The sequence below is a fragment of the Symphodus melops genome (assembly GCF_947650265.1).
Source record: "Symphodus melops genome assembly, chromosome: 13".
In the NCBI taxonomy this organism is placed as follows: domain Eukaryota; kingdom Metazoa; phylum Chordata; class Actinopteri; order Labriformes; family Labridae; genus Symphodus; species Symphodus melops.
The window spans coordinates 4279314-4305895 of NC_136703.1; the positions used below are offsets into that span (position 1 = coordinate 4279314).

The window sequence follows — 26582 nt, forward strand, 5'->3', positions numbered from 1 at the left end:
TATTGTTGGCTGCTCGTTGTCTTTCTGAAACTCTGTTACTTGTGTTGGTGCTTGTTTTGTTCAGGACACTCTTAAAAAAAAGAGAGATTTAGTTTTTTTCTTCCTGGTCGAATAAAGGTTAAATAAATTATATATATATATATATATATATATATATATATATATCAATCTTAAACACTTTGAACAAGAAGATATAACTAAAAAAAAAATACTTTAAAATAAAAGGCCTATACAAATGAGAATTTTATGTTGCTCTTGCGACTCCTCTTTCTTTTCCTCTTATAAATTCAGTTCACTCTCAGATCATGTTTGCATCATGGCAGTTTTATAAAGAAATCATAATAAAAATCAACATTTACAAAGTTGTACATTATCTATATTTGACATTTGTACAAAATTTAAAACAACCATTATCTTGCAGCTCTTTTTGCTCCTCTTTGGGCTCCACCGTCAGCACCTGTGGACGTAGTATCCCGTCACGTATCCTATGATGTAAATCGACACCAGTGCAGCCAATGCTCCTGTTACTTTTATTGCTAATCCAGTGCTGCCAATACACACTCTGTTGTAGATCCTGTCAGTGTTACATAGAGGAGGTTAATAGCATTCTTTTATAATTTCATGACCTGATTTCCCCACACTGTTACTCTGATCGTAAGTCTGTTAGGTTCAGGTTGAAAGACATATCTCATAACCCCATCAAACACACAATAGTTTAGTCCATTCATGACCCATACACTTTTACCAAATCTTTCTATAACTTTATAGTTCTTTTGTATTTGTTCCTATAGCATTACAAAATAAAATCTCAATTCTATGAACATTTAAACTTGACCCTAACATCTTAATAAGAGTCATCCCATCACCTTGTTAAAGTTGGCTGTGACGCCTCTACGTTCATGTTGATGTTGTCTTCGTTCCAGCGATCATACTGAACGTTGCCTGCACCGTTGGAGTCCATGTGGGAGATTTTTTCTTCTTCACCACTGTGGTAAAATCTGCTGACTGAAGCCCGACCTGGACACATAAAGCTTGACGATGAAGTCCATACAGCCTTTCACAGTATCAAGACAATGTTTATAAAAATGAGAACGTCCAGACTCCAGGGTTTAAAATAGAATCAGCGGAAGTAAACATTTAGAAAAAAGAAATGTTGTTTTAATTCTGTTTTGTTTAAACAGATGACATCACCTCACCTCGATTTTAGCATACTTAATGTGCTTCCTATTAGTTTTATTATTGATTTTTAGATTTTACAAATCAGTGTTAAAGCACAGAGGGGTCCGGCTCCAAGTTACATGACAGAACCCCTATGAGCCAGCCTTACATCCTCGGATGGGGGTCCAGACTTAAATCTAAAGGTGGCTCTTTCCTTTTGGACCCCCTTGACTTTTGAATGAGCTGCCCGAGCAGAAAAGGAGCAGATTCAGTGACTTCCTTTAAACCTTTTCTTAAAACCCACTTTCATAGATTTGCTTTTACATGATGTTGTCTTCTTATTGTCCTCTATCTCCTTATTCCATGTTCATATTTTATCCTATAATACTTACTTCATTCATCTAAAGACTTAATTTTCCAGAAAAAGTCACTTCATTTGTTTGCTCTTTTGGATTTCTTTATGGAAATAGCAAATTGTGATTGTTTTGAACCATGCAATTGCTCTTTTAACTCTGTCTAGTGTGTTTCTCTTCCCATTGCCCTTTATCTATTTTATCTGTTTTTACTTTTTTTTTTCAACTTAAAGCAAATACAATCCACTCCTTCTTGTTTTGATCTCACTTTTTTTTTTTTTAAGATAACTGGTATCTCTTTGATCTTCTAGCTACTTCTTTGTGTTTCTATCTCTGCTTACTTATCTTTTTAGAACTTCAGTTCTTGTGGTCTTGCCTGGATTCCTGTGCTGCCTGAGTTATTGAGCTATTGTGTTGCTGATTATGTTTGTGTTCTGTTGTTGGCTGGTTGTTTCTATGCTCCTTCTTGTATCAAAGCACTTTGTAAAAGCCTTGGTTTTTTTTAGTGCAATACAAATAAAGTTACAAGTCCTATCATTAATCAGCCTCAATAACTTTTAAGTATATCATTGAGTGTCACTGCGTACATATAGAGAACACAGTATGCCTTTAAAATTTCAATGAAGTAGTTGTAAAGTTTTAACAGCCAAGAAGCAAAATCAGATGGTTAATCTAATGATTGTCACATCAAGAAAAAATCTTATATCAGCCATTCAAATACACATTTAGTGCTCACCTGTTGGAGTCTGAAACGGTCAATGTGTTGTTCTTCCAAACGCCTTTCAACCCACACTGAGACTGAGGGAGTAAAGTTTGCTGCTTGGTATGAGACTGTGGTCATAGTTCATGTGTTCCCTAAGCTATGCCATAAATCCATTCGCTGAATTCCAGGATTTGCCTTTCACCTCCTTGCATCACCTTATAATGCTCAGAGATAAGGAGCGATTTAGGCCCTGGGGTTTTTTTTGTCAGTGGTTTCACAGTACCCCTGTGAGTTTGTAGAGGAAAAAGGAAACAACAATAACCTCACATACTAACTTAATAACAGGTAACACAGATGACATGTGGATGAAAATATGAATTACTGATCATGAAATATCCTGAGAAGCCTGTTCTGTTTAAGAGAAGGTAACATTTACTCGAACATAAGGTAAACATTCTGCTCTTTTGGTTAGACTTTGTTGTGCAATTCACTGGACATCACGGTGATGGTTACATGTCCCTTCAACTCCACACAAGGGGAAAAGTTGGAGTAGGTCCAGAGTCCTCTGATTACCAGGTAGGCACTTTAAAACCATTGTATAATCAAATACAACACAATTTTTTTGGTAGACAACAGTCCTGTACAGTAGGAGTATCAATTGTGATTAATAAAGGGGAAAACATTTAAATATATAGATGAAAACGTCTACATAATCTAACAAGGTCCAGATGGTGGGTGAGCCTGAGTTCCGTGAACTATGAATCTGTCTTATTTTATATATTTATGCATTAATATTATTATTTATGCATTATATTCCCTTGGACTATATAATATCATATCACATTACTATGAGGAAGTATTTGTTTCACACCGGAACTTTTTCAGACGTAACAAACACGTTTTGAGACTTCCGGTGTGTACCAGAATACCGCTGCGCGTATTTCAGGTTTGTGTAGCCGTCTCACATGTCCTCTACTTAAAGTGATCATTTACTGTAAATACGCTTTAAACTAAAGCTGCACACACACTCAGCCTTTCGCCCATGTGTCGCTCGTCTTAATGCACTCCGTGTTTTTATTTAAGAGTCGTTTAATTGGCTTCAGAAGTTAGCGTCAGTCTGCCTATGCTAATGTGAGAGAGCTAACTTAGCCACACTAGCTGTTAGCATCACCGCCTGTCCTACAACAACGCGGGTCAAAGAGAGAACACATTAATTTAAACATTTATGTACTGCACCGGACAGTGCTGCTGCTTTACTTCTGTACCTCTGGGTTTGACCAGATACAGATTACACCTTTATGAAACCGTTACGTCTGCATAGCCTATCTTTAGCTAACGCTAGCTTAGTGTTGTGATGCTAGCAGTGTAATGCTGCACAGAAGTTAATTAAACAAATAATATTTCAATTTTTATCTGTCAAACTTAAGAGCTTTTGTTTATCCTTATCGTGTTAGTTGAATTTTTGTCGTCAAACATTGGCGGTAACAGCGCGTGCTGTTAAAGTTTTGCAAAAATGACGTGACGTGACGTCATGACCAGCAGCGAATTTGTCAATGTCACTCTTTTTTAAATCACCTTTAATGTGTATATGTTTTTCTTCTTCTTGTGCTTTTATTGTGATAGAGTGAACAATTACAAAACAAAAATGTTCACAAGAACAAAACAATTCCAAGAAAAACATAAATAATTAAATCAAAATATTAGCAACGACAAATACAATTAAAGTCGATGTTGTGAAAGTAACACGTTGAGGTTGTGTACAGGAAAAGCGTCAATGTGTTTGTGAAAGTGTAATGCATCAAAGTGAGCAGCTGAGTGGAAGAAGAAAATAAATCAAAACAAAACTGAAGATAAAAAACAAAACTAAAGATAAGTGAGAGAGCGAAAAAAAGAAGCTATGTCAATCTTCATAGAGAGGACATTTTGCTGATATTTTTATAAAAAAGTAATGATAAAATTAAATGTTTGATGTTAATTATTAAAAAGAGGGAGGAAAAGATTATATAAATATAGATAAGCACACACATCTTGTTTGTATTTGTGCGTTTCTTATTTTTTGTGCAGCAAATTTTGACTTTATAAAATCTTCTTGTCTGATTCATCTATTTGCCTGAGGGTTGTGTTGGATCAGTGTGAACTGCATGTATTCAGCTTATGTTACCTAAAACTAACCTGACATGTCATAAACTCTTCTTCTTTTGTTGTTTGTTGAACAGGCGGTGGAGAGTGGATGCTGATGGGGGACGAAAAGGACACCTGGAAAGTAAAAACACTTGACGAAATCCTCCAAGAGAAGAAACGCAGACGAGAATTAGAGGAGAGAACAGACCCCAAGCGCCAGAAAAATGTAAAGTATTTCAAACCTAATATTTGACCTTCGTAAACCACGAGGCACATACGATAAGTTAATTAATAATCATAACTCATAACAGTGCTTTGATTTTTATGTTGTACACTATTTATACCAACCCTTGTCAGGACCAATAAAATAACGAATGAGAAAGCCTTTCGCACTGTGACAACACAGGACAGTAACTTAGACTTTGAAACATACTGCACATGAGCTTCAAATAATTCTACGAGTTTGTTTCCGTCTGTATTTTGAGCTCTAACAGAACAGGTCAGTGTCCAAGTCTTATCGTAATAAAACGGTTTAGACAGGAACAGTATATGATTATTTAACTTTATAGGTGAATGCATGACACTCGTTCAGTCATTTGTACTTGTTCATGTTTACTTTATTCTGTTACCCCATATTCATATCCCTCTTGTCTTGTACAGTTCACCCAGGGCCCTGTTCCACAGGCGGATGATCGGGAAGCCAAACGAGACACTCCGGAGGAAGGAGAACTACGGGATCAGAAAATGGAAATAACAATTCGTAATTCCCCGTACACACGGGAAGACTCAACAGAAGACAGGTATGTGAAGCTGCTGGAAACAAAATCCAGTGATAATGACGACTAATACACTCTCACAATGTTGTCTTTATTTTTTTTGTAGGGGAGACGAAGATGATTCACTTGCAATCAAGCCCCCACAGCAAATAGCAAGAAAAGACAAATCTCACCACAGAAAGGAGGAGAAAAGAAAAGATAAAAGACGTCATCGCAGTCAGTCTGCTGAAGGAGGTGCGGGAGTGCGGCTTATTAAAACAAACAGAGACATGTGTTTCACAGCTGTTTTGAATTTCTTTCTGAAATCTGCTTCCACTTACATTCTTTTTTTTTTATAGCAGGGAAACATGTTCGACCCAAAGACAAAGAGAAAGAACGAGAGAGCGAGCGCAGGAAGCGTCAGTGGGAAGAAGACAAAGCACGACGAGACTGGGAGAGGCAAAAACGGAGGGAACAGGCCAGAGCCCATTCACGCAGAGAGAGGTGAGCGCTGATCCTGAACATCCAACTCATGTTAAACTAATGTTCCACTTAACTATGAACTGTGTGTTACATAAGCTTTAACAACCCAAACAATGAAAAGATTGACCTTTTGGTTGTCTGGACAGACCTCGATTGGACTCTCCTGGGTTTTTTTTGGACCACAGGGACCGGCTGGAACAGCTTGAGCGCCAGCGCGAACGCGACCGTAAGCTCCGTGAACAGCAGAAAGAGCAACGAGAACTGAAGGATCGTGAGAGGAGAGCTGAGGAGCGACGCAAAGAGCGAGGTGGCCGACGAGAAGGTCAGTGACTAAAGCTCGGCTAGCTGTTTCCCTCTGCTGCAGTCTTCATGCTAAGCTAAGCCAAACACTTCTTGGTTCCAGCTACTGACAGACAGAGTCCGAGTGCTGCAACTGAACCAGCTCAGAAATATCATCAATGAACAAACGTCATGATATTCTGTTATACCAGTATATTGCAGCGACCTTTTATAAGTCTGATCATGATTACTGTTAAAAAGTCAATAAGATTCATCAAACGATGAAGCAGACTTGTAGCATCTGGGAATTGTTTTTTTTTACCATGTGTGAACTTTTATTGTTACTCTCTAAAAATTCATGAAACACTCTTTTTACACTCTCTCCCTCTCTCTAGTGCCTTCTCATCATCGGATGCTCCCCGATGAGTATGACGAGAAGTCAAAACAAAGTCACCGCAGCCGGAGTCCCCCTTCTGTTCCCCGAGACAGAGGCGAACAGAGTGAACCTCGGAAAAGTGCACGTGGGTTTCCCTTTGTTTCACTCTTTTGGGATTTTTGTTATTCCTAATTGCATTCCGTGCAAAGACTGCCAATCGTTCAGGATAAATAACTCAGTGATTTTTTTCTGCAGCATCCAAGGAGGAGAAGCCAGAGGGCAAAGACCTGCTCACAGACCTGCAGGACATCAGTGACAGTGAGAGGAAGACCAGCTCTGCAGAGTCCTCCGGAGGTGAGTGATCATTATCAGCCAGCAGACGTGATCACTATACAACAAATGTGTTTGTACTCCATGGTTTTAAATATCTAAACACTTCAGTGAGGCCTGAACCCTCTGTGAGGACATTACATACTCATCATTACTCAGACTTTTATCACAGCACAGGACTGTACCGGCACTCACACACAGCCATCAGGTGACCGTAATGCTTTTCCATCCTGTTCACCTTCGATAGCGTCTGGATCAGGATCTGAGGAGGAGGACGACGATGACGAAGAGGAGTCCAGCAGCCAGAGTGAGGGTGAAGAGGAGGAAGGGGAGGAGGAGTCTGTATCGGGCTCTGGGAGGTCGGAGCAGAGCGCAGGTAAAAACTTGTTCAAGGCGGCTTTATTGTTTGAGTTGGTTTCATCGTGTGTGGTCCAGTTAGTCGTGGTCACAGGTCTGACACAGAGGCTTCCTTCTTTTCAGAGGACGTGAGTGAAGATGAGCAGTCAGAGGAAGACTTTGAGGAGGAGAGGGAAAATGGAAATCACATCCCTGCAGGTGTGTACACCGAGGTGTCTGTGATACTGAACTGGCAAGTCATCCTTAGTTTGAATGAATTCTTTGTTGATTTTTTTAAAATCTGGAAATAGTAGACTAGTAGAAGAAGAAAGTTGCATGGCCCACGAGAGGAAGTTCACTGGGTACATATGGGTCGGAAAAAGCTTTTTCTCTGCTCTTCAATGTCGATAAAAAGGACTTTCTAGTTTTCTCCTTGGAGTCAGTCTTGGCTCTTCAGCTTCCTTAAAGGAACATCAGTGATCCAAATGAGAGGAACGATCTGTTTCAGATAACCTGTACATGTCAGTTTTATCAGGACTGACACTAGACAACATTTTTGGAGGACATCAAATATTAAGTTAAATAAAAGATCAAATTAGAGCGACAGCCAAAACAAAATGCTTGTTTTCAGAACCCCCCAAAAAAGATGTTGCAATTGATGTCTGGCAATATGCTAGATGAATCCGGTAAATATATTCTATGAAATATCGGTATCTTGAAAGTAACAATGAGCCTGGCGAAGGCCTGAAGCAAAAACATGTTTTTTAAATCTCTTCTGGTCCTTGAAATCAAAAAACGAAGCAGCTCAAATTCTCTCTCCCAAAACGTAATGTATCTCTCTGTTCGTCCTGCAGTGCCAGAGTCGCGGTTTGATCACGACTCTGAGGAGAGTGGTGAAGACATGGGGGAGGAGGAGGAAGAGGAGGAGGAGGAGGAGGAAGCAGGGGAGAATGACCCCACGCCACAGTCTCAGACTCACTCTCGCTCGCCCACCCCTGAAGAGAACTACATCCCTGACTCGCCTCCCATTTCACCCGTGGAGCTGAAGAAGGAGCTGCCCAAGTACCTTCCTGCTTTACAGGTAACGTATCACGGCACAGATATATTGCGAGTTAGCATGATGTCGGGGTTTTAAGTCGTGCGTTGTTGTCGTCAGGGTTGTCGCAGTGTTGAGGAATTCCAGTGCTTGAACCGAATCGAGGAGGGAACGTACGGTGTGGTCTACAGAGCCAAGGACAAAAAGACAGGTAGCACAAGACACCACGTCGGCCCCTTTCAGGGTTCTGTTTGTTCAGGTGGATTTATGAATGAAGTTATGGTTTCCTGTTTGCAGATGAAATAGTGGCCCTGAAGAGGTTAAAGATGGAGAAGGAAAAGGAGGGCTTCCCCATCACCTCTTTGAGAGAAATCAACACAATCCTAAAAGCTCAGCATCAAAACATCGTCACAGTCAGGGTGAGAGGATTCACTCCCAAACTGCGATTGGCTGATTCACTCCCCAACACATTCTGGCTAAATCCTAACTGTGCCCGTTCTCTGTGTTAGGAAATAGTTGTTGGAAGTAACATGGACAAGATCTACATCGTGATGAACTACGTAGAACATGACCTGAAGAGTCTGATGGAAACCATGAAGCAGCCTTTCCTGCCAGGTCGAGTGAATGTTTGTGTGTGTGTGAAACGTCCGTACTGATAGAGGATGTCTTGATTAGCATTTGATTAGATTGCTATTGGTTCAGCATGTGACGTCAGCAGCTGCGTTGACGCCGGATGTTTCTCTCTTCAGGTGAAGTAAAGACTTTGATGATTCAGCTTCTTCGAGGCGTGCGACATCTCCACGACAACTGGATTCTCCACCGTGATCTGAAGACGTCCAATCTGCTGCTGAGCCACAAGGGGATCCTGAAGGTGAGCTCAGAGAGTCTCACTCAGCCCTGGGAATGACGCCCAGGGAGTCCACAGCAAATCAACATTCAAATCTAAAAGAGTTTAAAAAAAAGAATCTATTTTCTTGTCTGAAAAGAGCGAACAAACCTCCTCACACAGTCTGACCGATAAAGCTTTGCACAACCTTCTGCTCGGCTGACAGCTGCAGACAGACGCACATGAAACACATGATTACTTAGAGCCAATCAGAGCGTGACTTCTGGCAAAACTGAGCCAGAGAGTCTTGGTGTAAATAAACCAGAGTTTTCACTGACATTTGTCTGTGTAACATTTAACCAACGTGACAACAGAACATGTGAACTGCACACGGCAGCTTTTAAAATCTGTGCAGCCTGAACAAAATATTTAAAGGTTTGATATTCAGTTAAAGACCAGAGAATAAACATTCCTTGGAGATTGGTCTTATTGTCACTACCTTGAATATATTTTGGCATGAATGTGAGTGAGATGTCTTCTACTGTAGATTGGTGACTTTGGTTTGGCGCGGGAGTACGGTTCCCCCCTGAAGCCTTACACCCCCGTGGTGGTGACCCTGTGGTACCGATCACCAGAGCTGCTGCTTGGAGCCAAGGTGAGAGCCTTTTTTTTCCCTGCTCTTTACAAGTCCCAGATGAGTGACTGAGACCGTAGATATGATGATTTACTTTCTTCATCAATATGTTTACCCGTTTTCCTCCCCCGAAAAAGAAAACATCTGTGAAGGATTTAGCTTTTAAGAAATCTTAACAAGCACTAAACGCCACTCTGACACAGAAGGAGAGTGATGATGAAGCATGCCAGGCAGACTGTCACTGTGTTTGTTCTTTTCTCCACAGGAGTACTGCACAGCTGTGGACATGTGGTCAGTGGGCTGCATATTTGGGGAGCTCCTCACCCAGAAACCACTTTTCCCTGGAAAATCTGAAATTGACCAAATCAACAAGATTTTTAAGGTAAAATCCCTGAATGTTGCTCTTTGAAAATCCAGAATATAGAGTGTAAAGCTCCTCAGTTAACGGCCTCCGACTGTTTTGGAAAGTGTAGCCTGTCAGAGTAGGTCAGTGTGGAGTTCTGATGTGCACCACAGGGTGGAGCTGTTGGAAGCCATTAACACATCTGATGCAGTTATGAAACGGAGAAATTAAGCATATAAGGTTTTTCCATAGTTGTGCCGAACCATGCCGTGCTGGCAGGTTCGGGTGTTTTTCCATTCGACAGAGTTGTTGACCTTGATGACTTGTTGAAGGTGTTTTCATCACGAATCACTTTTTAAGAGCCTCTCACCTTCTGACTGAACAAATCCTCCCTTCAAAGTAATATCACTATAGGAATCCCATCTTGTGCCGCTGCAGTACTTCAAAGTTGTCTTGTGACTGAGCAGCACAGAATATGTCCATGTGAGCTCCTCACACAGTTTAGTGAAGCTGAAATCAGACAGGCACACCGAAGTCAAATAAACACTGAACCGCAGTAGTTTGGGTAGGAACTATAAAAGTAATGAGAGCTGAACGCAGACCTTTAGAAACAGAGCTCTCTGTCTGTCTGCTCTGCAGCACAGACGCACGTTCACTCAGCCGCTGTGGCGAGGAGACCATCATCGAGGCTTGGCTGTTTCCGCCGCTCGATGCGGTTCTCCTCTGAATGTCATCACAATGCAGAGAAAGTGGACTGACCCGGGCCTGTGGAAAAACCCTATTAAATGGCTGAATGATTTGTTAGTGGATGATGTGCGTTATACATGACAGCTGAGGTCATTTAGTCCTCACAAGACATCCTGCAGTCTTTACCGCGGATGAGTTACAGTATTGAAATGCACTTAGGACTGCTCCATGTCTGTGGTTGATGAATATGATTATATCTCACATCCATCTCGTGTGTGTGTGTGTGTGTGTGTGTGTGTGTGTGTGTGTGTGTGTGTGTGTGTGTGTGTGTGTGTGTGTGTGTGTGTGTGTGTGTGTGTGTGTGTGTGTGTGTGTGTGTGTGTGTGTGTGTGTGTGTGTGTGTGTGTGTGTGTGTGTGTGTGTGTGTGTGTGTGTGTTGCCTGTAGGATCTGGGGTCACCCAGTGAGAAGATCTGGCCCGGCTACAACGAGCTGCCCGCTGTGAAGAAGATGACTTTCACAGAGTATCCCTACAACAACCTGCGTAAGCGCTTTGGAGCGCTGCTCTCTGACCAAGGCTTTGACCTCATGAACAAGTAGGCTCCTTCAAGGCTTTCTTATTCGACACACGCGACACAACGTGACACCTCACACACCGTTACACTGCAGCTTTAGACCGACGGATAACTTTGTTGATCTCGAGGGAAATTTACTGACCGTCATATGACCACATGCGAGTCATGATATTGAGATTTTCTGATATCTGATATGTCAATATCTTCCAGCTCACTTTGGCAGACGTCAGTTCTGATTTACACACTCGGCATATTGAGACAACGACTTGAACATGAATCACTCTGTGGAGTTATGAAACAGACTTAAAATTAAAAACGGTGGTCTTTTACCGCCTACAAAAGCAAAAGAGAGCGTCGGCGACCACAGGATTGAATATTTCCATATCGTTATTATTTGTGCCAGAGAAAAAGCAGAGGCGGAGTCAGGAGATGAACCACACGCTCCACAAACAGCGCTTTTTGTTTTACATTGTTCAAAACAAAGAGTCATGTCGAGTGATGTGTTTGACTCAAAGAAAATCTGGATTCGATTAGTTGAAGAAAATTGGCGAATAAAAGATCCACAGGGGTCGCCAAAAACAACTCGAACCTGAAGTTCCTCACACGAGATCAAAGCTACAAAAGTCACTTTTTGGGTTCACAGCAAAATTCAAGATTATCAGGAAAAAGATGCAATAAAGAGCAGAAAGCAGTTTCAAGGAATTGCAGCACGGCGGTTATCTTAAACCTGCGTCTCATCGATGGCAGAGCTCAGTTGGTGCAGTTTGTTCAAAAAGTCCAGAAGACTCATTTGTTCCTTGAAATAACCCACATAGGCGTCATAATGATTCATCCTTTATTGATGGAAATGAAGTCAATGAATGGCAAACATCAACCGCTGATATCAGTAACAATCAGCATGACAGTGGAAATTGCCTTACTTGGATGAACACATGGCTTTCCTGTCAGAGTCCGCCACGCTTTCCAGCTCAGGCAGCGCATTTCTGGCGAGCAGACTTAAAACATGACAACGACAGCGGGCTTGTAATTCATCAACATGCCTCAGCAGTAGTCCTGTTCCATCTCCTTGTTCCCCTCACACACGCACTCACCATGGTGACGCTCCACACTACAGGAAGATGTTTCACTAATAACGCACATTTAATACGGAAAATGATTTTCGCGCAGCGAGCCACCGGGGTCATTTCTCTTTCACACACATTCAAGAGATCAGCACTGATCAGCAGCTACAAAGAGCAGACGCTGCACTCTGAGGTCCTCACCCACCCACAGAGCTGTTTTTTTCCTACACCTGGAAAACGACAAAACCATACCGCTTCGCCGCCTCGCAGCTGCAGAGGACGGTAACCTCGTGTCCTCAGTGCAGCAGGAGGAATCACAGTTGAGTGACGCCAAGGCTGAAACCTTCCAGCTGTCAGGAGACTCGAGGTGTTTACCCGACTACAGATAAAGACCGCAGGAGGTCGACACATGAGGGCTTTTTTTTTTTTTTTTGGGTTGAAAAACCTGGGACAGAGCAGGATAGCAGGGATACAGATGAAGAGTTTACAGGGAGATACCACACAGATGTTTGGAATATCACACCGCCCTGAGTAAGGAAACGTGAGACGAATGGAGGCCTGTGGTGTATTTCTGAGAATTTGCTTTTGCAATTACAAGGTGAGCCAGATAAGAGACGAGATCGAGGATTCTGCTTCTTTTCTGTTCTCCAAGGTGACTTACAGGGATCACCGCGTGTCCTCGATATCAAAAATCCAGCACAGCTCTTGGGTCCTGAGAAGGAATGAGAGTGTTTAGAACAGATGCCGACCCTCTAGTTTGAGAATCTGCGGCCCACATGCCTCCTGAGCCGAGATGCACCAATCGTGGTGAACCGGCAGATGTCGATACCTGATGTTGACTTTTTCATAATTCTTCATCTTTAATCTTCCAACGATATGTGGGTGCATACACATGTTTGTAATGGAAAATATTTATGTGAGGATACGGATAATAACTGATCGTCTTTGTTTTCTTAGTAAGAAGGAGTGAACCTGCAGAGTGTATCCTTGTGTGATTCAGTCTGCAGAGACAGAATGCAGGGTGTCAGGGAGGAAACAAAAATATTGACAAGCTCTGATGGAGGGGGGAAAAAAAGCCATTTAAATGCAATCAAGCGAGACCGAGGAGAGTCAGATGTCCATGCAGAGTCATCCAGCCGCCCTCATCTGTTCATCCAAACACATCCACAGTAGAGTCACATGATCTTTACAGCTACTTTCTGTCTTTAGAAGTGTCACACAGTTCACGACAGCCGCATGCCAGCGTCGTCTGGTTACTAACAAAGCAAAACAACGGGTCTGATTTGTGTTGCCATTGTGTATTCTCTTTGTTTGACAGGGCTAATAACACAGCACACATGTCTGATTAATCCTTTCAATCACAGTCATTCACCCGTCCACACGTAAACAGAGCTTTTTTCAGGGTGGTCTCGGTCGTTCAAGCCACCAGCACGGCTCGCATGTTTAGGGTTGTAATCAGACACACTGAGGAGGCCAATTATCCTGATTTAGCAGCTTCCCATTACGCTGTGCTGAGCCTGTCAGAGACTCCGAAAACAAAACTGCATCCCGGCTCAAATCGTGTCTCGATGAGAACTGGAACTCATGTTTACCAAAACAGTTGAAATGATTTTCCACCCTTAAAACATACGCAGACGATACGCGTTGATGCGCACAGTCATCTGAGACGCTTGGCTACTCGTTGCTTCTTCTCCTCCATTGTTTTGACGTCTCTTAAAATGAACCGGTTCATGAACTTCTTCCAGATTCCTGACCTACTGTCCCAGTAAGAGGATTTTATCAGACGAGGCGCTCAAGCACGAGTACCTCCGCGAGACGCCGCTGCCCATCGAACCGTCCATGTTCCCCACCTGGCCGGCCAAGAGCGAGCAGCAGAGGGTGAAGAGAGGCACCAGCCCTCGCCCACCCGAGGGAGGCCTGGGCTACAGTCAGCTGGTAAGGACATTAGGCTCCACTTTCTCCATGACATACGGCTACCAGGCTCTCTGAACGCCGTCTGTGTTAAATAGATTACAGAGGTACGGCTTTCTGCTCTGCGTCCGCCTATTTCCTCCTCGTGTTTTCCATGATGAGCACCTTCGAACCCCCTAATGTTTCCACCAGTGGGCTCACCCACCCAGAAGCTTAAATCTGATACGGATATTTTTGAGTTACGCTCGTGTTTATTTAGGTTCCTTACGATAAATCACACCATTTAAAGACTGTTGGTTTGGTTGTTTATCTCATTTTTATTTTTCTCAAGAGGGAAAAGCTTGTTAAACAAACCTTGGAACATTATATTTCCACAAAAACCAGGAAATCAATAATAACTAAGATAATGTTGTTAATAAAATCCATGCATGCTTGTGTGGATCACGACGATGAGCCCTTTCAGTATCAGGGTTTTCCCACAGTAACCAGTGTAGTATCGATCAGTTCTACAACAAATATGCAAGAAATGTAAATCTCTGATGTTCACTATTGCAGTCAGTATGAATGAGTTGATTTTGTTGCCATATTCTCTGCAGGGCAACGACGACCTCAAGGACACAGGCTTTCATCTGACAACCAGCAACCAGGGAGCGTCTGCAGTCGGTCCAGGATTCAGCCTTAAATTCTGAGTCCAAACACAGCAGGACACTTCGCTGTCCAACTGAGGAGAGGAGCAAAACGTTCTGGGACCTCCTCCTGGAACTGGACTGTCTCTGGTTTGCAACATTAAACCGGATCATTCTCTAAAAACGAACACCAAACAGGACTGTTTCGCAGCAAGGACTGGTGACAACAAAACTCTCATTTCTGAGACGTTTCCCCCCCCAAACTTCACTGCTTCTTCTCTTTTATGTGTTTTCTTCAAGCAATCCAAGATTTTCAATGTTAGCTCCCGATGAGGAGATGCACAGAACCGTAAATCTGTTGAAAGTTGAGCTCTGTATTTTCTTTTTAATTTTAGCGTGTATACTTCATGAGAGGACCAGATTTTCTAAGTGGTTGGTATTTCCTGGCTGCCTGAGCTACTGTATAATGATGCAGCACTGGCTGTGTGCTTCTTCCAGCATTATGTCAGAAAGTAAGTTTGGGCTGTCAGGTCACTTCATGAAAGGAGGAAACTGTTTTTGCTAGAAATAAAGTTTGAAACTTTGTTTTGTCTGCTGTTTTCTCTGTATTTATAAACTCTGTCCAAACTATGCAAACATGACCGCACGCTGCCAGAAAGAGAGAGAGAGAAAAAAAAAAAAAGGAAGTCGAGCTTAAAAAAAAAAATCCAGCCTTGAACCCAACTTGGTACTCGCTATCCAAAAGTGATGTCATTCTTTGAGCTGCACACTTTGTCTCAGTACTTTGTTCTTTTTCGGGGGAAAAGAGGCCCAGACGTCTCTCTGCCTTTGTTTTTAAATGGCTCTACGACTTCAGAATTAAACCAATAAATTCTTTGATTTTCAGCCCAAGAAAAATAAACAGTACGGTTTAATTTCCTTGCAAGACCACTTGCCGCTTTCACTGGAACAGGCGCTGAAAAGTCCTCTTGCTTTGAGACGTCTAGAGCCAACGCTAAATGGAAATGTTCATTAATCAGTTTTATCTATCCCCCAGCCCCCACTGGAGCCCTTCTGCAGATTATTGCACCTGATGTGTTGAATAAGCTTGGAAGGAGAGCTGCTAGTGGAACTGACGGCCCAGTCTCTGGAGGCAGCCTGCTGGCTTCAATGTGAGGCTAGTAAAGTAAGCTAGACGTCTGAGGTGTTCCATATGTGGTTTAGAGTCCAAATCGTTCCAGAGGCTGTAGACAACATTGCTTACTCTGGCTTTCGTAGCTTACTTTGGTCAGTGCGTAAATTATTCAAATGGCACTCCTCTTAAGAAAGAGCTTCTGTAACTTTTTCATACACCTGAAATGATTGATATTTTTTGGGTGACACTTTTTTCCCAGGGACCTTTAGTGGAAGATTTCTGTGTTCATCTGATACTTATATCTATCTTCAACTTGGCTTATATCTTTTGAATGAAACCACAATATTATCTAAGTTGATCCCATTTTGCCGAGGACTCCCCGAGAAGCTCTGGCTGCCTTTGGAAACCATTAACGACCTTAGCAGCAAGAAGCACACGGAGACTCCAGAGTTGATGTTATTGTCTCAAACAGATGAGGGCGGCTGCAAGGACCCTTCATCACAAAATGAAATGCAGACCGCACGTCTGTCTCGATAGCTTTTCACAGTCAGGTAGTATATTTACTGAAATCTTACCGGTCACGGAACATTTATTATTTATACATATTAAATCGCAGTGACAATCAAAGTTAGACAGTTATATCTGCAAAGACAGTTCTAACAACAAAAACAAAAAATACCAGAAGTATGTGCCCTAGTGAGTGAGGTCGTGTTGTGACCATGAACAGAATGACTCCAGTTCAGTGTGGAGAGCGCTGAGATGGCCTTCAGAAGCGCACACGTACCCTCCATGAGTAGTTTGTGAGAACTTTGTCTTTTTTCTTCACGATGCAGGTGTATGTGCCTTCGTTGATGGCGTTGGCCACTATAGTAATGTGGTCGTCCTTCAGTGAGATGTAGTTGGGGTGAGAGAACTCCAGCAGCTCCCCGTCCTTGTACCAGCTGAAACAGAAGTTTGACGTTAAACGGTGATAAGTGACAGAACGTTAAAGCTTCACCGAGGTTGGGAAGGAAGGCGTATGCCGAATATAAGAAGTGATCGAGTGACAACCTCTGGGGTTAACAAACGAAGCGAACGCAGTCGTGTAGAAAACCGGCAGTTTTTGAGCAAACAGTTTTGTTTTTGAATCGCTAATTCCTTTATTTGTACACACTGAACAGGGCTGAATTTGCCTTTAAACTTACCTGTTTCGATCAAATTGAGACTAAGAGTTATCCATACAATTTACTAACGAGTTTACTGACACATGGGTGAGTGTCAGTGACTGTTGTTTTTTGTCCCCAGAACACTTTTTGAAGGTCTCGGTCTCCTCTAGGAATCTAAAGCATATTACTCGGTCTTGTGGTGGTGTCGGACCTGGCGGTATTCGGATTTAAAATCATGACTGTTGAAGACCAGCACTGATTGGCTGTTATTACACGTTATTACTGTGATTAGAAGGAAAATGCCCCTTTCTAAAACAACAAAGAACTTTTCCATTAATGGTCATGGTCTTGGTCTTGACTCGGTCTCTATCCCGAATTGTCTCGTTCTCAGAGCGATCCGATCTTGGGTTTGTCTTGGTCTCCGTTAGTGTGATCTTGACTACAACAAGAAGGCTGAAGACCTGCCTTAACTCTACCTGTCACTAGACTGATCGATAATTAGGTGGCGATAGAATTTCCAATATGGGCGACAAGCATCGTTTGGCTTCAAAATGCCTCTTCAGAAAAAAATGGGTGCCGTAACTGACTCTACATCCATTTTTATACAGCCAACAGAAGGGGCTTACCATGTGATCGGAGCAAGGAGTGATTATATTTTGAAGCGTATCCTCTCAGCTCTATTTTGTCAATTTTGTTTGAAAATTATCATCACGCTATAGTGAAGAAGAAATCAAACTATAAGGTAAAAAATCACTCCTCTGACTCGTAAGTATTGCTATACTGCAATGGATCTGCATACATGGAATTGCTTCCTGCAGGATATTAGCAGAGAATGGCATTTTCTGCGTTAGCTTAACTTTTGGAACTACATGGCTTCATGCTGTTATTTACGGTCTGCAGGCGGCAGATACTCACTATACTTTGCCTTTCTTAGAGGCTATTTTCTTCCCACAGCGAAAAGTGAGCTTCTTGCCCTCGACGACAAGCTTGTGTTTGGTCCTCGGGGGTGTCGGAGTGGGAGCCACAGTGGGGAAAGGGAATTCTGAAAAAAAAATAATAATAAAAAAATAGACGAAAACATTCAGCACATGAAACATAGAGAAGTTAATAATGAAGCAACGATCCTGTTCATTCAGCAAATATTGGAGAGACACAAAGACATTATCCTAACTCTCTGTGCTTTCGTTAATCTGGAGATCAACCGCTCTGCTTTGGAAAAAACTAATTAAATAATCACATATTTTGATAAGAAGCTTATCAAAGCAGACACTAAATACTGTTTTCACGCCCTCAGCAGCCTCGTGGGCGTCTTATTGATATAATATGTCCCATCTGTTTTCTGACAAACAAACGTGATCAACTTAGAGTCTGCTTTAAAAACAGTTGCTCTCGTTAATGCCGCAAAAATCCAAATTGACCTTGTGTGTCTCTAACCCTCAAGCCACAGTCTGAAATTCCAGCGGTTTGGAGTCACTCAGGAATTTTCCACAGCCGTACAACGTCTCCCAATCAACAATGAGGAACAGATTACTGCGAGCCAGGAATCGTATCCTCTTGCCTCTCTCCACGCTGTCCCTTGTTGCAGACAAAAAACTTGCAGAGCCAAAACAATTTATTGTCTTTGATGATGAAAAAGAGCCATTTTCTGTTGTGCAAAAGTAGAACTCCCAACTGCATCCCACAATCAACCTAAAGAAGCTGATGCTGCCAAATCGCTGACGTGTTATCAATGCTTTGAGTGGAGACAACATTCAGCAGGTACCTTCTCTAATCAGCTCTGTCAGTGTTCTGGGATGAAACCCACACTGCCTCCCAGGAGATTCTGGTATTCTCAAGAACTAAACACACTCCTGCAGTGGCAAGTGTAATCTCACTTCAAATCAGATTCTTGAAAACCTCCATCGCAGCTCTGCATGGCTGGACCTGTTGGCTCCCGTTGCTCCATTGGCAAACGGTTCACAGCAGCTCCTCAATTGAGAGAAAAGATTTCCTTTTTTTCCCCCTGGACTGCTTGGGCTTTCTGCTGCTGCGTCTTACCGTAACAGAAATCACAGCTGGACGGGCAGTGCTTCTGCATCAGCTTGCGCTTGCTCTCGCAATAGCCTTTCCGAGCCCAGGCCGGACAGATAAATAACCGGTCCAAACATCCTGGAGGAGAGGGGGGGGATGGGGTGAGTAGGAGAGCAATAGACAACAGTTTTCAGTCAGCGGCATGAAAACAAAAGAACTAGATCCCTGATCTACGTCTAGTTCCAATAAAAAAATGACTCCCCATAATGCATACCAATAATAAGTAATGGGAAGTTTACACAAAATTCATTAATGCCTCGTTGGCTTTAAGTGTACTTCCTAAGAGAAGCGTTGGTGGTCTACATTCTGGCTGATTGAGATCAAATTGACCAAAGGATTTCATGCTGCACGCTGTTTGACTTCCAAGATGGCCAATGTGTCAGAGCAATCCATCGCTTCATTCCCTGAGTTCTTGCCCTGACTTGGCTGAGAGACAGTCTACAATCAATCGTAGCTTGTTCTCTTTAATAATCTTGAAGACGTGCAGGTTGTTAGTGAAGTCAGTGACAGGTTTCAACTTCACTTTTCCACCTCACAGCAGCAAAAACATCATTCTTCTTTTGCTTTGACATTATCATGGTTTTAACGCCAACACCACTCTCTGTGAGAGCTGTCGAGCTGGGCGTCAAAGTGCAGAAGAGTCCTGGTGCTGTTTTGGTTTTTGAAAGGTTTGAGAGTTTCCAGTTAACAAACCAAGTCTGTCAGGTAGAGTCATCAAGATCCAACAACTCAAACTTGTATCGCATGAATTTAGGTCTTTCATACAGATGTTCACTGTTTGCATGAATTGCAAAATGCCTTCAACACCAATTAAGTCAATTGATCTGTTTACTACTTTTGGATTTCCTGTGTCCTGGATAGCTGACAACATCCCAGATGGTTTTTTTTCAAAGCCCACTAAATGTTCATTTTGGTTTTGGTAGAAAAGAAAGCATCATAAGGACTGTTAACATACCGTAGAGACGGTGCACACCCCACACATCATCCTGTGTGATAAGCTTGCGCCCTGTCAGAGTTGCATTTAGGTGCATTATAGCTTTTGGGTCCATGGAGTGCATGAGTCCCAGAACATGGCCAATTTCATGAGTTGCCACATGAACAAGATCTGTCAACCAAACCCCTGAAAACAAAGGTGATTACTTTTAGTCGCTGTGCACTCCAGGAGCTGTTCACTTTACAGTCTGCTACATCCATTATTTATGGGTTATATATGAGCAATTTCCACAAATATGATAAAGACACATGCCTTTCTTCCAGCTAAAGCGCATGTTTCCCAGAATCCAGTACTCATGGTCATCAAAGTGGATCTCGCCAGTTGGCGGGAAGAATGCGTGAGCCAACTCTCCAGTGATGCCGTCGAAACAATGGTGCAAGTAGGACTGCAGACAGTCTGTATGGTTGACGGGGTAGAAGCCTGCCAAGACAGACGGAGAGAAACACAGCTACACTTAGAGCCGAGGAGGGAAACCCTTGATCCATTATTTCTGCTCTGTGAAGACAACAGCCGGAGGAATGATTAATTACAAAAGTCAGAACTTCAGCTTCAGCTTTCACTCTGCAGGATGACAACCATTCCTCGAACTGTCACTGAAAATTTATGCAGGACCCTGGAGTTTGCACCCAAAGGGACAGATAAAGCATCATTTCGACTGCTTCAGCATGGGCTGACATGTATGGAAGTTGTTAAGCTTCTTCTTTTTTTTTTAAAGTCAGAAAGAATTATGAATCACGCAGAATATAAGTTTGGTAATATAGTCGCTGAACAGTGATTTAGTAGGTTTGGAGGATGCTGAATTTTCTGCGATGACAGGACGGAGAGAAAAACAGCAACGACAAAGCTGAGGTCTGGAGCTCCGAGCCAAGGAACATCTGTTGGGGATTGATGCAGCCACATGCAGAGTACCCACCGATCTTAATGTCTGCTTCTTGGTCAGCTGGCACCTCTCTGAAGCTGAACGGCGAGACGTCGCTCCACATGCCAAACGCCTTGGCAATGCCTCGGCGTGTGTCGCTGGTGTTTATCAAGTTTGTAGGGTAGGAGAGCAACCTGCTCAGAAACAACAGCATTGACTAGTTAATACCGGCCTCTACACACATTCCTCTACAGCAGAAGGATCTGCCAAAACACAATGGCTACTGTTCAGACAGACCAGGATTCCCACAAGCACTCCAAGTACAGCTCCATTACTGAGACTTGATATTCTCTTATATCTTGGCTCGACTGATATGGATACTTTTAAACAAGAATCCGGTTTTGATGAACTAGTTACATCCACTGTCAAAACAAAAGACAGGAAATATATCAATGCTAAATTTGGATGACTGAATGTAAGATTGATAATTACCGTTTGTCTACAGTCCATGAACTGTCACCTAAAAGCTCCAGTTTAATTTAACCGTCTTGTTCAGGACTTGGGGGGGATTACATTACATTTTTTAAAGCTTCAGAAATATTAAGAATCACTCGAGCCTCTTTAAACAGACCATGTCAAAGCCACCCTGTTGCAATTACATCTACTCTCATTTGCTTCTTTACCAAATGCGAGCAGAGTTCCTGAAGGCGATCGATCAGACACTGTGGTCCGACCACCTTCAATGTACGTCTTGAATGGCTTCACATGAGAAGTAATAATCTCCACTAATAAGTCAAGTTTCTTTGTCTAAGTTGGCAAAAACAACTCAAATGTTCTCTGCTTGTGTTCTCCGTCAATATCAGCCTAACTTCTATAATCTTTTTTTTCTGTTTTCTGAAACCGTGCCGCGTTGCTCAGAGGAGGGGAGGTTACTGATTACTTGTATGTTAGCTTGAACTTGTCCCATTTGAGCTGCTCCGGCGTGAGGGTGTAGCGTTTGTTCCTGGACAGGTGAAGCACTTGTGTCCGGGCCTCTTTGCGGATCCCGATGAGCAGCACAGTGGTGTAAGCTTCTTCCTTGGACAAAGAAAAACCTTTTATTAATCACCTCAGACTGAAATCCTACACCCTGGGCTGTTATTGGGTCATAATCTGAAAACAGTCAATGACATGATGCTTCCAGAAGAAATCCATGAATGATTGTTCTTAACATTTTTAATAACATAGCTGTTCCATTTGCTCTGCCACTGTTGTTTGAATGTCAGAACTAAATTGCTATTATATCCGTGAATCTGAATGCTAATTAGGACATTTTCAAGCATAGAAACAAAAATGGTTTGCAGCAAAAGTACTAAACAATCTTTATATGATCTTTTTAAAGACAGGTTGTGTCTTGTCAACCCCAATAATCAAGCCTGGATACCAACCATTTTTTTCAATTCCTTATTTAAAGGATGTTTGAGACATTTTACAGAGAAATGTTGGCAGTGAGGCACAAATTGGCCTCGCATGCCACGCCCAACATGCAGGCTTTAGTCCTGGGTTTAAATCCCAATCTCACAAATCTCCTACTCCTATTCATGTTTTCAGCAACTGTTGCTTGAATACACTTTCTTTTTCTAAGCAGTATGCATCATATTAAATTCTAAATAACTTTGTCATTATATGAATGCACATCGGTATGTTGGTGTAAAGTTCAGTATATTTTTTAAATGTCAAATTTCATAAAACTAAAAAGAAGTTTGATTATATTTCAAAACATCTCAAAAGCTATCTGTGTGTACTTTTCATTTACTGCTTTCACAACTATTTTATGACTGAGGTGAAGTTGGGGTTCGACTTGGCAGCAATTTTCCCTGACAGTGATTGCACCAGTTAACTTTTATGGGGGTTGGTTTAGCTAATAAATCCACTTCTCAGCACTTTTTCTATTCTGACTTAACAGTCCATTTTGTGCAGGATTAAGAAGATTTTTCAGGTAGATTAAAGGAGACTTCCTTGTTTATTTAAACTATGTACACATAGACATCGACATACATCTGGCTGCAATGAGAAGGTAAAACTTTCGTATGCATCAAACTAGGTCCTGGTTGGACTGTCAAAAGGAAAAGACATTTCTTCCAGTCTAACAGACATGCTCACTCTACAGTTTGACCAGCCCATGTTTTAAAGTTGTGAAATTAGGCTGATTTTATTATTTTTTTCTCTTAAGTTCTATTGTTTTTGTGCTCTTACAATTGTGTCTTTCCTTTCATGTATCATGATGAAAACAAGAAAAACTGCAAGACTGTCCCAACCCCACTTACTGCCAAGTAAATCCAGATTGCAATGCTGTTAGTCTCTTCTTTAAGACATCTTAGCGGTGGTCATTGATAACATGTTTTAAGACTTTGCTGGTGCCAATTTCTTTCAACCATCCCGAGGCCTTAATTTGAAGATTTTCTGTCGAATGCCTTTTAAATCACTTCCTTTTTCCACATGAGTTAACACAATGGTGAATGAATCTATGGCACATGAGTGAAGATGAAAGCCATATTGGAAAAGGCTACCTCCCCATACATTTTGATCAGGTTATCAGGTTATTAGAATTAAGGCAGGTCTCTGCCTTACAATCAATCCAACAATCGAACTTACAAAAACTGTCAAACAGCTGCCATGTGCTCGCCTGTCAGTCAAATCAGATCATGCAAATGTTTGCATAATTAGCTGTAAAATAATCAAAAAAGAGGAGTGAGGAATGAAGAAAGGAGCTGACCAAAGCTGTTGTTTTGAACTGTCAGGGCTGTAAACGTGATTTATTCTGGTGAAAACGTGGAAATGTTAACATGCATGCTATTGGAGCTTCCTTGGCTTTTGGCAACCTCAAATGGACACTCTGGGAAATGCAATTTCTCACTCTCCCGCATTTGCCTCATTTTTCAACACCATGTGTAGCACCACTTGGTTGCTACATATGTGGTGTTCTCTGTATGCCAGGGTGAAATTAATTAAAACGCTTTGAAGGCGATTGTTCTCTCCTACACATGGTTGCAAGATGATAAAGAGCAGTGGCAAGCAAGTCTATTTCTGCTGTACAAAGTTATACCAACGTATTGACTCTTCTCAAATCTTTGGGCTCTTTTTGTGTTCGATTGTTTCACATTTTCAGAACACAGAAATATTCAGTTTAAGCTCATGCATGGAAAATCAGACTGTTGTTAAAAGCAGGGACCATTGCAACCTTTGCTCCTGCATTTCTCAAGGGCCAACACATCTTGAAGAAGGGAAGCAAATATCAAAGCTGCTCACTCCTTTTTGTATTCTACACCCTATCCTCCGGTTCCCGTTCCTGCTTCGCCCAGTCAAAACAAATAGATCCAGCACTTCCTTCATTTCCTCACCAAAATAGTTACACAGGGACAGGCTGTCTGAAGGACTGTCCACACTGCTGCAGAACCCAATGACCTTTCTCTCTCTAAAGTTTTCTATAACTTCCTGCTTTGCATTGTACTAGTCACTGTTTTATACAAAAGACCTCTGATGACCTCAGTTGACACAGCTGAGTCTTGTGTTTAGAGATTTATGGGGTGTTTAATGTACTAAGGCCAGTGCAGATCTGTATGTATCTTGTGTTGTAATAATCACTGCAGATCTAATCTCACTTTGGCACGACTAAAGACAAACCATAAACCATGAGGGCTCAAACAAGCCGGATAGACTAAACCTTGAGCGCTGACACGGACAGTGAAACATCCAAGGATAAATCCCAGAGGATCCTCGGGAGAGTCTGGAAGAGTTGGATGTGAGACTGCCAGAGACATCTTAAACAGGGATTAGGATTGTTATCCTCAGTTTCAGAACACTGAAGGTCCAATTCATCAACAGATATCTAATGTAGCTTTAAAAGAAAACATAAGCTGTCATTTTAACCTTTTTTTTACTGAGCAGGCACCTTTCTTATCTTTTCTGTTTTACATGATAATATACTTCTGTGATAGTTGTATTAAAGGTTTATTTTGGGGCTTTCTACTCGAGATAGGACAGTGGATAGAATCAGAAGGATGGGAGAGAGAGAGAGAGAGAGAGAGAGAGAGAGAGAGAGAGAGAGAAGAGAGAGAGAGAGAGAGAGAGAGAGAGAGAGAGAGAGAGAGAGAGAGAGAGAGAGAGAGAGAGATCACATGCAGAAAGAAAACAAATGACACAAATGTGGCAGTTTTTTTTCTGTTCAAACAAACCAACCAAAATGTACAATATTTGATACGTTTTGATTGGTTTGTTTGAACAGTAGCTGTTATTTTCTCATTGCTTAAGCAGCAAAATACATGGATAAAGTAATTGTCAAATAAATGAGTCAAAAAAGGTTGGCAATCAGCAAGTACACAAAGTCAAAAAATACTTTTGAATACCCGTTTATGAATGCATACTCTCTATCTGAACACATGAACGCACCTTATTAATGCTTTACTTCATTTAACCTCACGTTATTCTTTCCTCGGTAAATATGAGCCTTTTTACTTGTGCTTTATAGCTAAAGAGGCTTATCTAAGGCCCTTATGTAATCCACACACTCTTGATTGACACGTTATGAGAGTTTGTGGCGAAGGAAATGACATAAAGTCATCCCTCCAGCTCTGCAGCGCGGTGGGTGGGTGGCAGTGATAGAGGAACACATTTATCCAATTGACTCAAGTTATTACTGCACAGGGATGAAGGATCCGTCCCAATGCTCTAATCCAAACATGATACTCCTTTAACTTCTCCACCAGAGACATTAATTAAATCTGATGCTTAGGCTGTGGGTATTAACGCACAAGTATTGATACGCTTTTAAAGAAGCAGGACACAAGATTGAAATTACAGTCTGCGACTTCAAATCTAAAAGCCTCGAAAGTTGAAAGCTTCGGCGTTATAAAACTGAAAGGAAACTGTCAATGTGATGTGGAAATCCGAGGTTAGAGGACCCAGGTTACACTATCTCTTGATTATTTGAATCATAATATTAATTAATTGACATATTTCAGATTGAGAACAATTCACTTTAATCAAGTTCGTAACAATTTAAAAACTACTCTTTTTATTTTACTATCGTCCGAATTGTAGAGATCATTCTGTTATTGAAATAATACATACATGAATTCAAATCATATCATTCAGCTTCAGCTCAACCCAAGGCGATTTTTAAACGCAACATTTTGAATGGAGTTACTTTTTACCGTGATCTATAATTTAACAATTAAAAAACCCAACCATAAATCCGACTTGCAGAGCTGCACTGACAGTTCTGACTGGTCATAAAGGGCTCACAGCATACCTCTAACCTCCAGGAGGGAAACGCTGTGGTTTGTTGCATCCCTGCGAGCAGCAGGCTGAGCAGCGCAGCAGCCAGCAGAGGAGCGCAGCCCAGCTCTCCTCTGCGTAAACCTCTGGGAGTCTGACAGCACACCATGGCTGCGATATCACACCTCCAGGTGCAAAGAAAAACGTAAATAATCCCTCAGCGAAGGCAGCACCGGTTAAACATCTACGCCAGCGAACACTCGGCTATTTCTTTCCCATTGCACGGCTCGGTATTGAGTTACTACTACTCCGGTACAGCTTGTGTTGCGGAGTGCAGCAGCAGCAGCAGCGCAGTCCAGCCTGCGCACCGGGTTGTGGAAGCAGTGCAGACTGCATCAGCTCTTCTCGGCTCTCTTCCGCACGATGCGTCTGCCAGAAGGCTGGTTTCATATTACTGTATGATGGGGCAGGGGGTCAGTGTCGAGACAATCTAATGAAAACCAAACGCGCTCCGTCCATCAAACCACTTGTTGCAACCACCAGGGCACGGTT

At 42.1% G+C, this 26582-nt stretch overlaps 3 protein-coding genes across 4 annotated transcripts; 1 reads left to right on the forward strand and 2 right to left on the reverse strand.

Moving 5' to 3' along the window:
- Positions 1-303: 303 nt before the first annotated feature.
- Positions 304-1041, reverse strand: smim1 (small integral membrane protein 1). Its single transcript, XM_079360430.1, has 2 exons — positions 867-1041; positions 304-574 (listed from the first exon to the last, which is right to left on the reverse strand). Exons 1-2 carry the CDS (start codon positions 1025-1027, stop codon positions 451-453), a joined length of 285 nt encoding a protein of 94 aa, XP_079216556.1. The 5' UTR covers positions 1028-1041; the 3' UTR covers positions 304-450.
- Positions 1042-3078: 2037 nt separating this feature from the next.
- cdk11b (cyclin dependent kinase 11B) lies at positions 3079-15177 on the forward strand. Of its 2 annotated transcripts, none has more exons than XM_079360530.1 (20): positions 3079-3160; positions 4431-4561; positions 4996-5135; positions 5218-5345; positions 5450-5594; positions 5720-5895; positions 6248-6373; positions 6484-6582; positions 6806-6934; positions 7039-7113; positions 7749-7975; positions 8051-8141; positions 8228-8349; positions 8440-8545; positions 8680-8801; positions 9304-9411; positions 9656-9772; positions 10867-11015; positions 13801-13990; positions 14563-15177. In XM_079360530.1, the coding sequence occupies exons 2-20, from the start codon at positions 4445-4447 to the stop codon at positions 14653-14655; spliced, it is 2460 nt and encodes an 819-aa protein (XP_079216656.1). In that variant the 5' UTR covers positions 3079-3160; positions 4431-4444; the 3' UTR covers positions 14656-15177. The 2 variants fall into 2 exon arrangements, with proteins under 2 accessions (XP_079216656.1, XP_079216657.1); XM_079360531.1 differs by having other exon boundaries at positions 5759-5895.
- On the reverse strand, positions 14970-26582 carry mmp23ba (matrix metallopeptidase 23ba). The gene is made up of 8 exons (XM_079360532.1): positions 26065-26582; positions 21715-21851; positions 20829-20968; positions 20168-20335; positions 19877-20041; positions 18889-18999; positions 17767-17893; positions 14970-16647 (listed from the first exon to the last, which is right to left on the reverse strand). The coding sequence occupies exons 1-8, from the start codon at positions 26197-26199 to the stop codon at positions 16473-16475; spliced, it is 1158 nt and encodes a 385-aa protein (XP_079216658.1). The 5' UTR covers positions 26200-26582; the 3' UTR covers positions 14970-16472.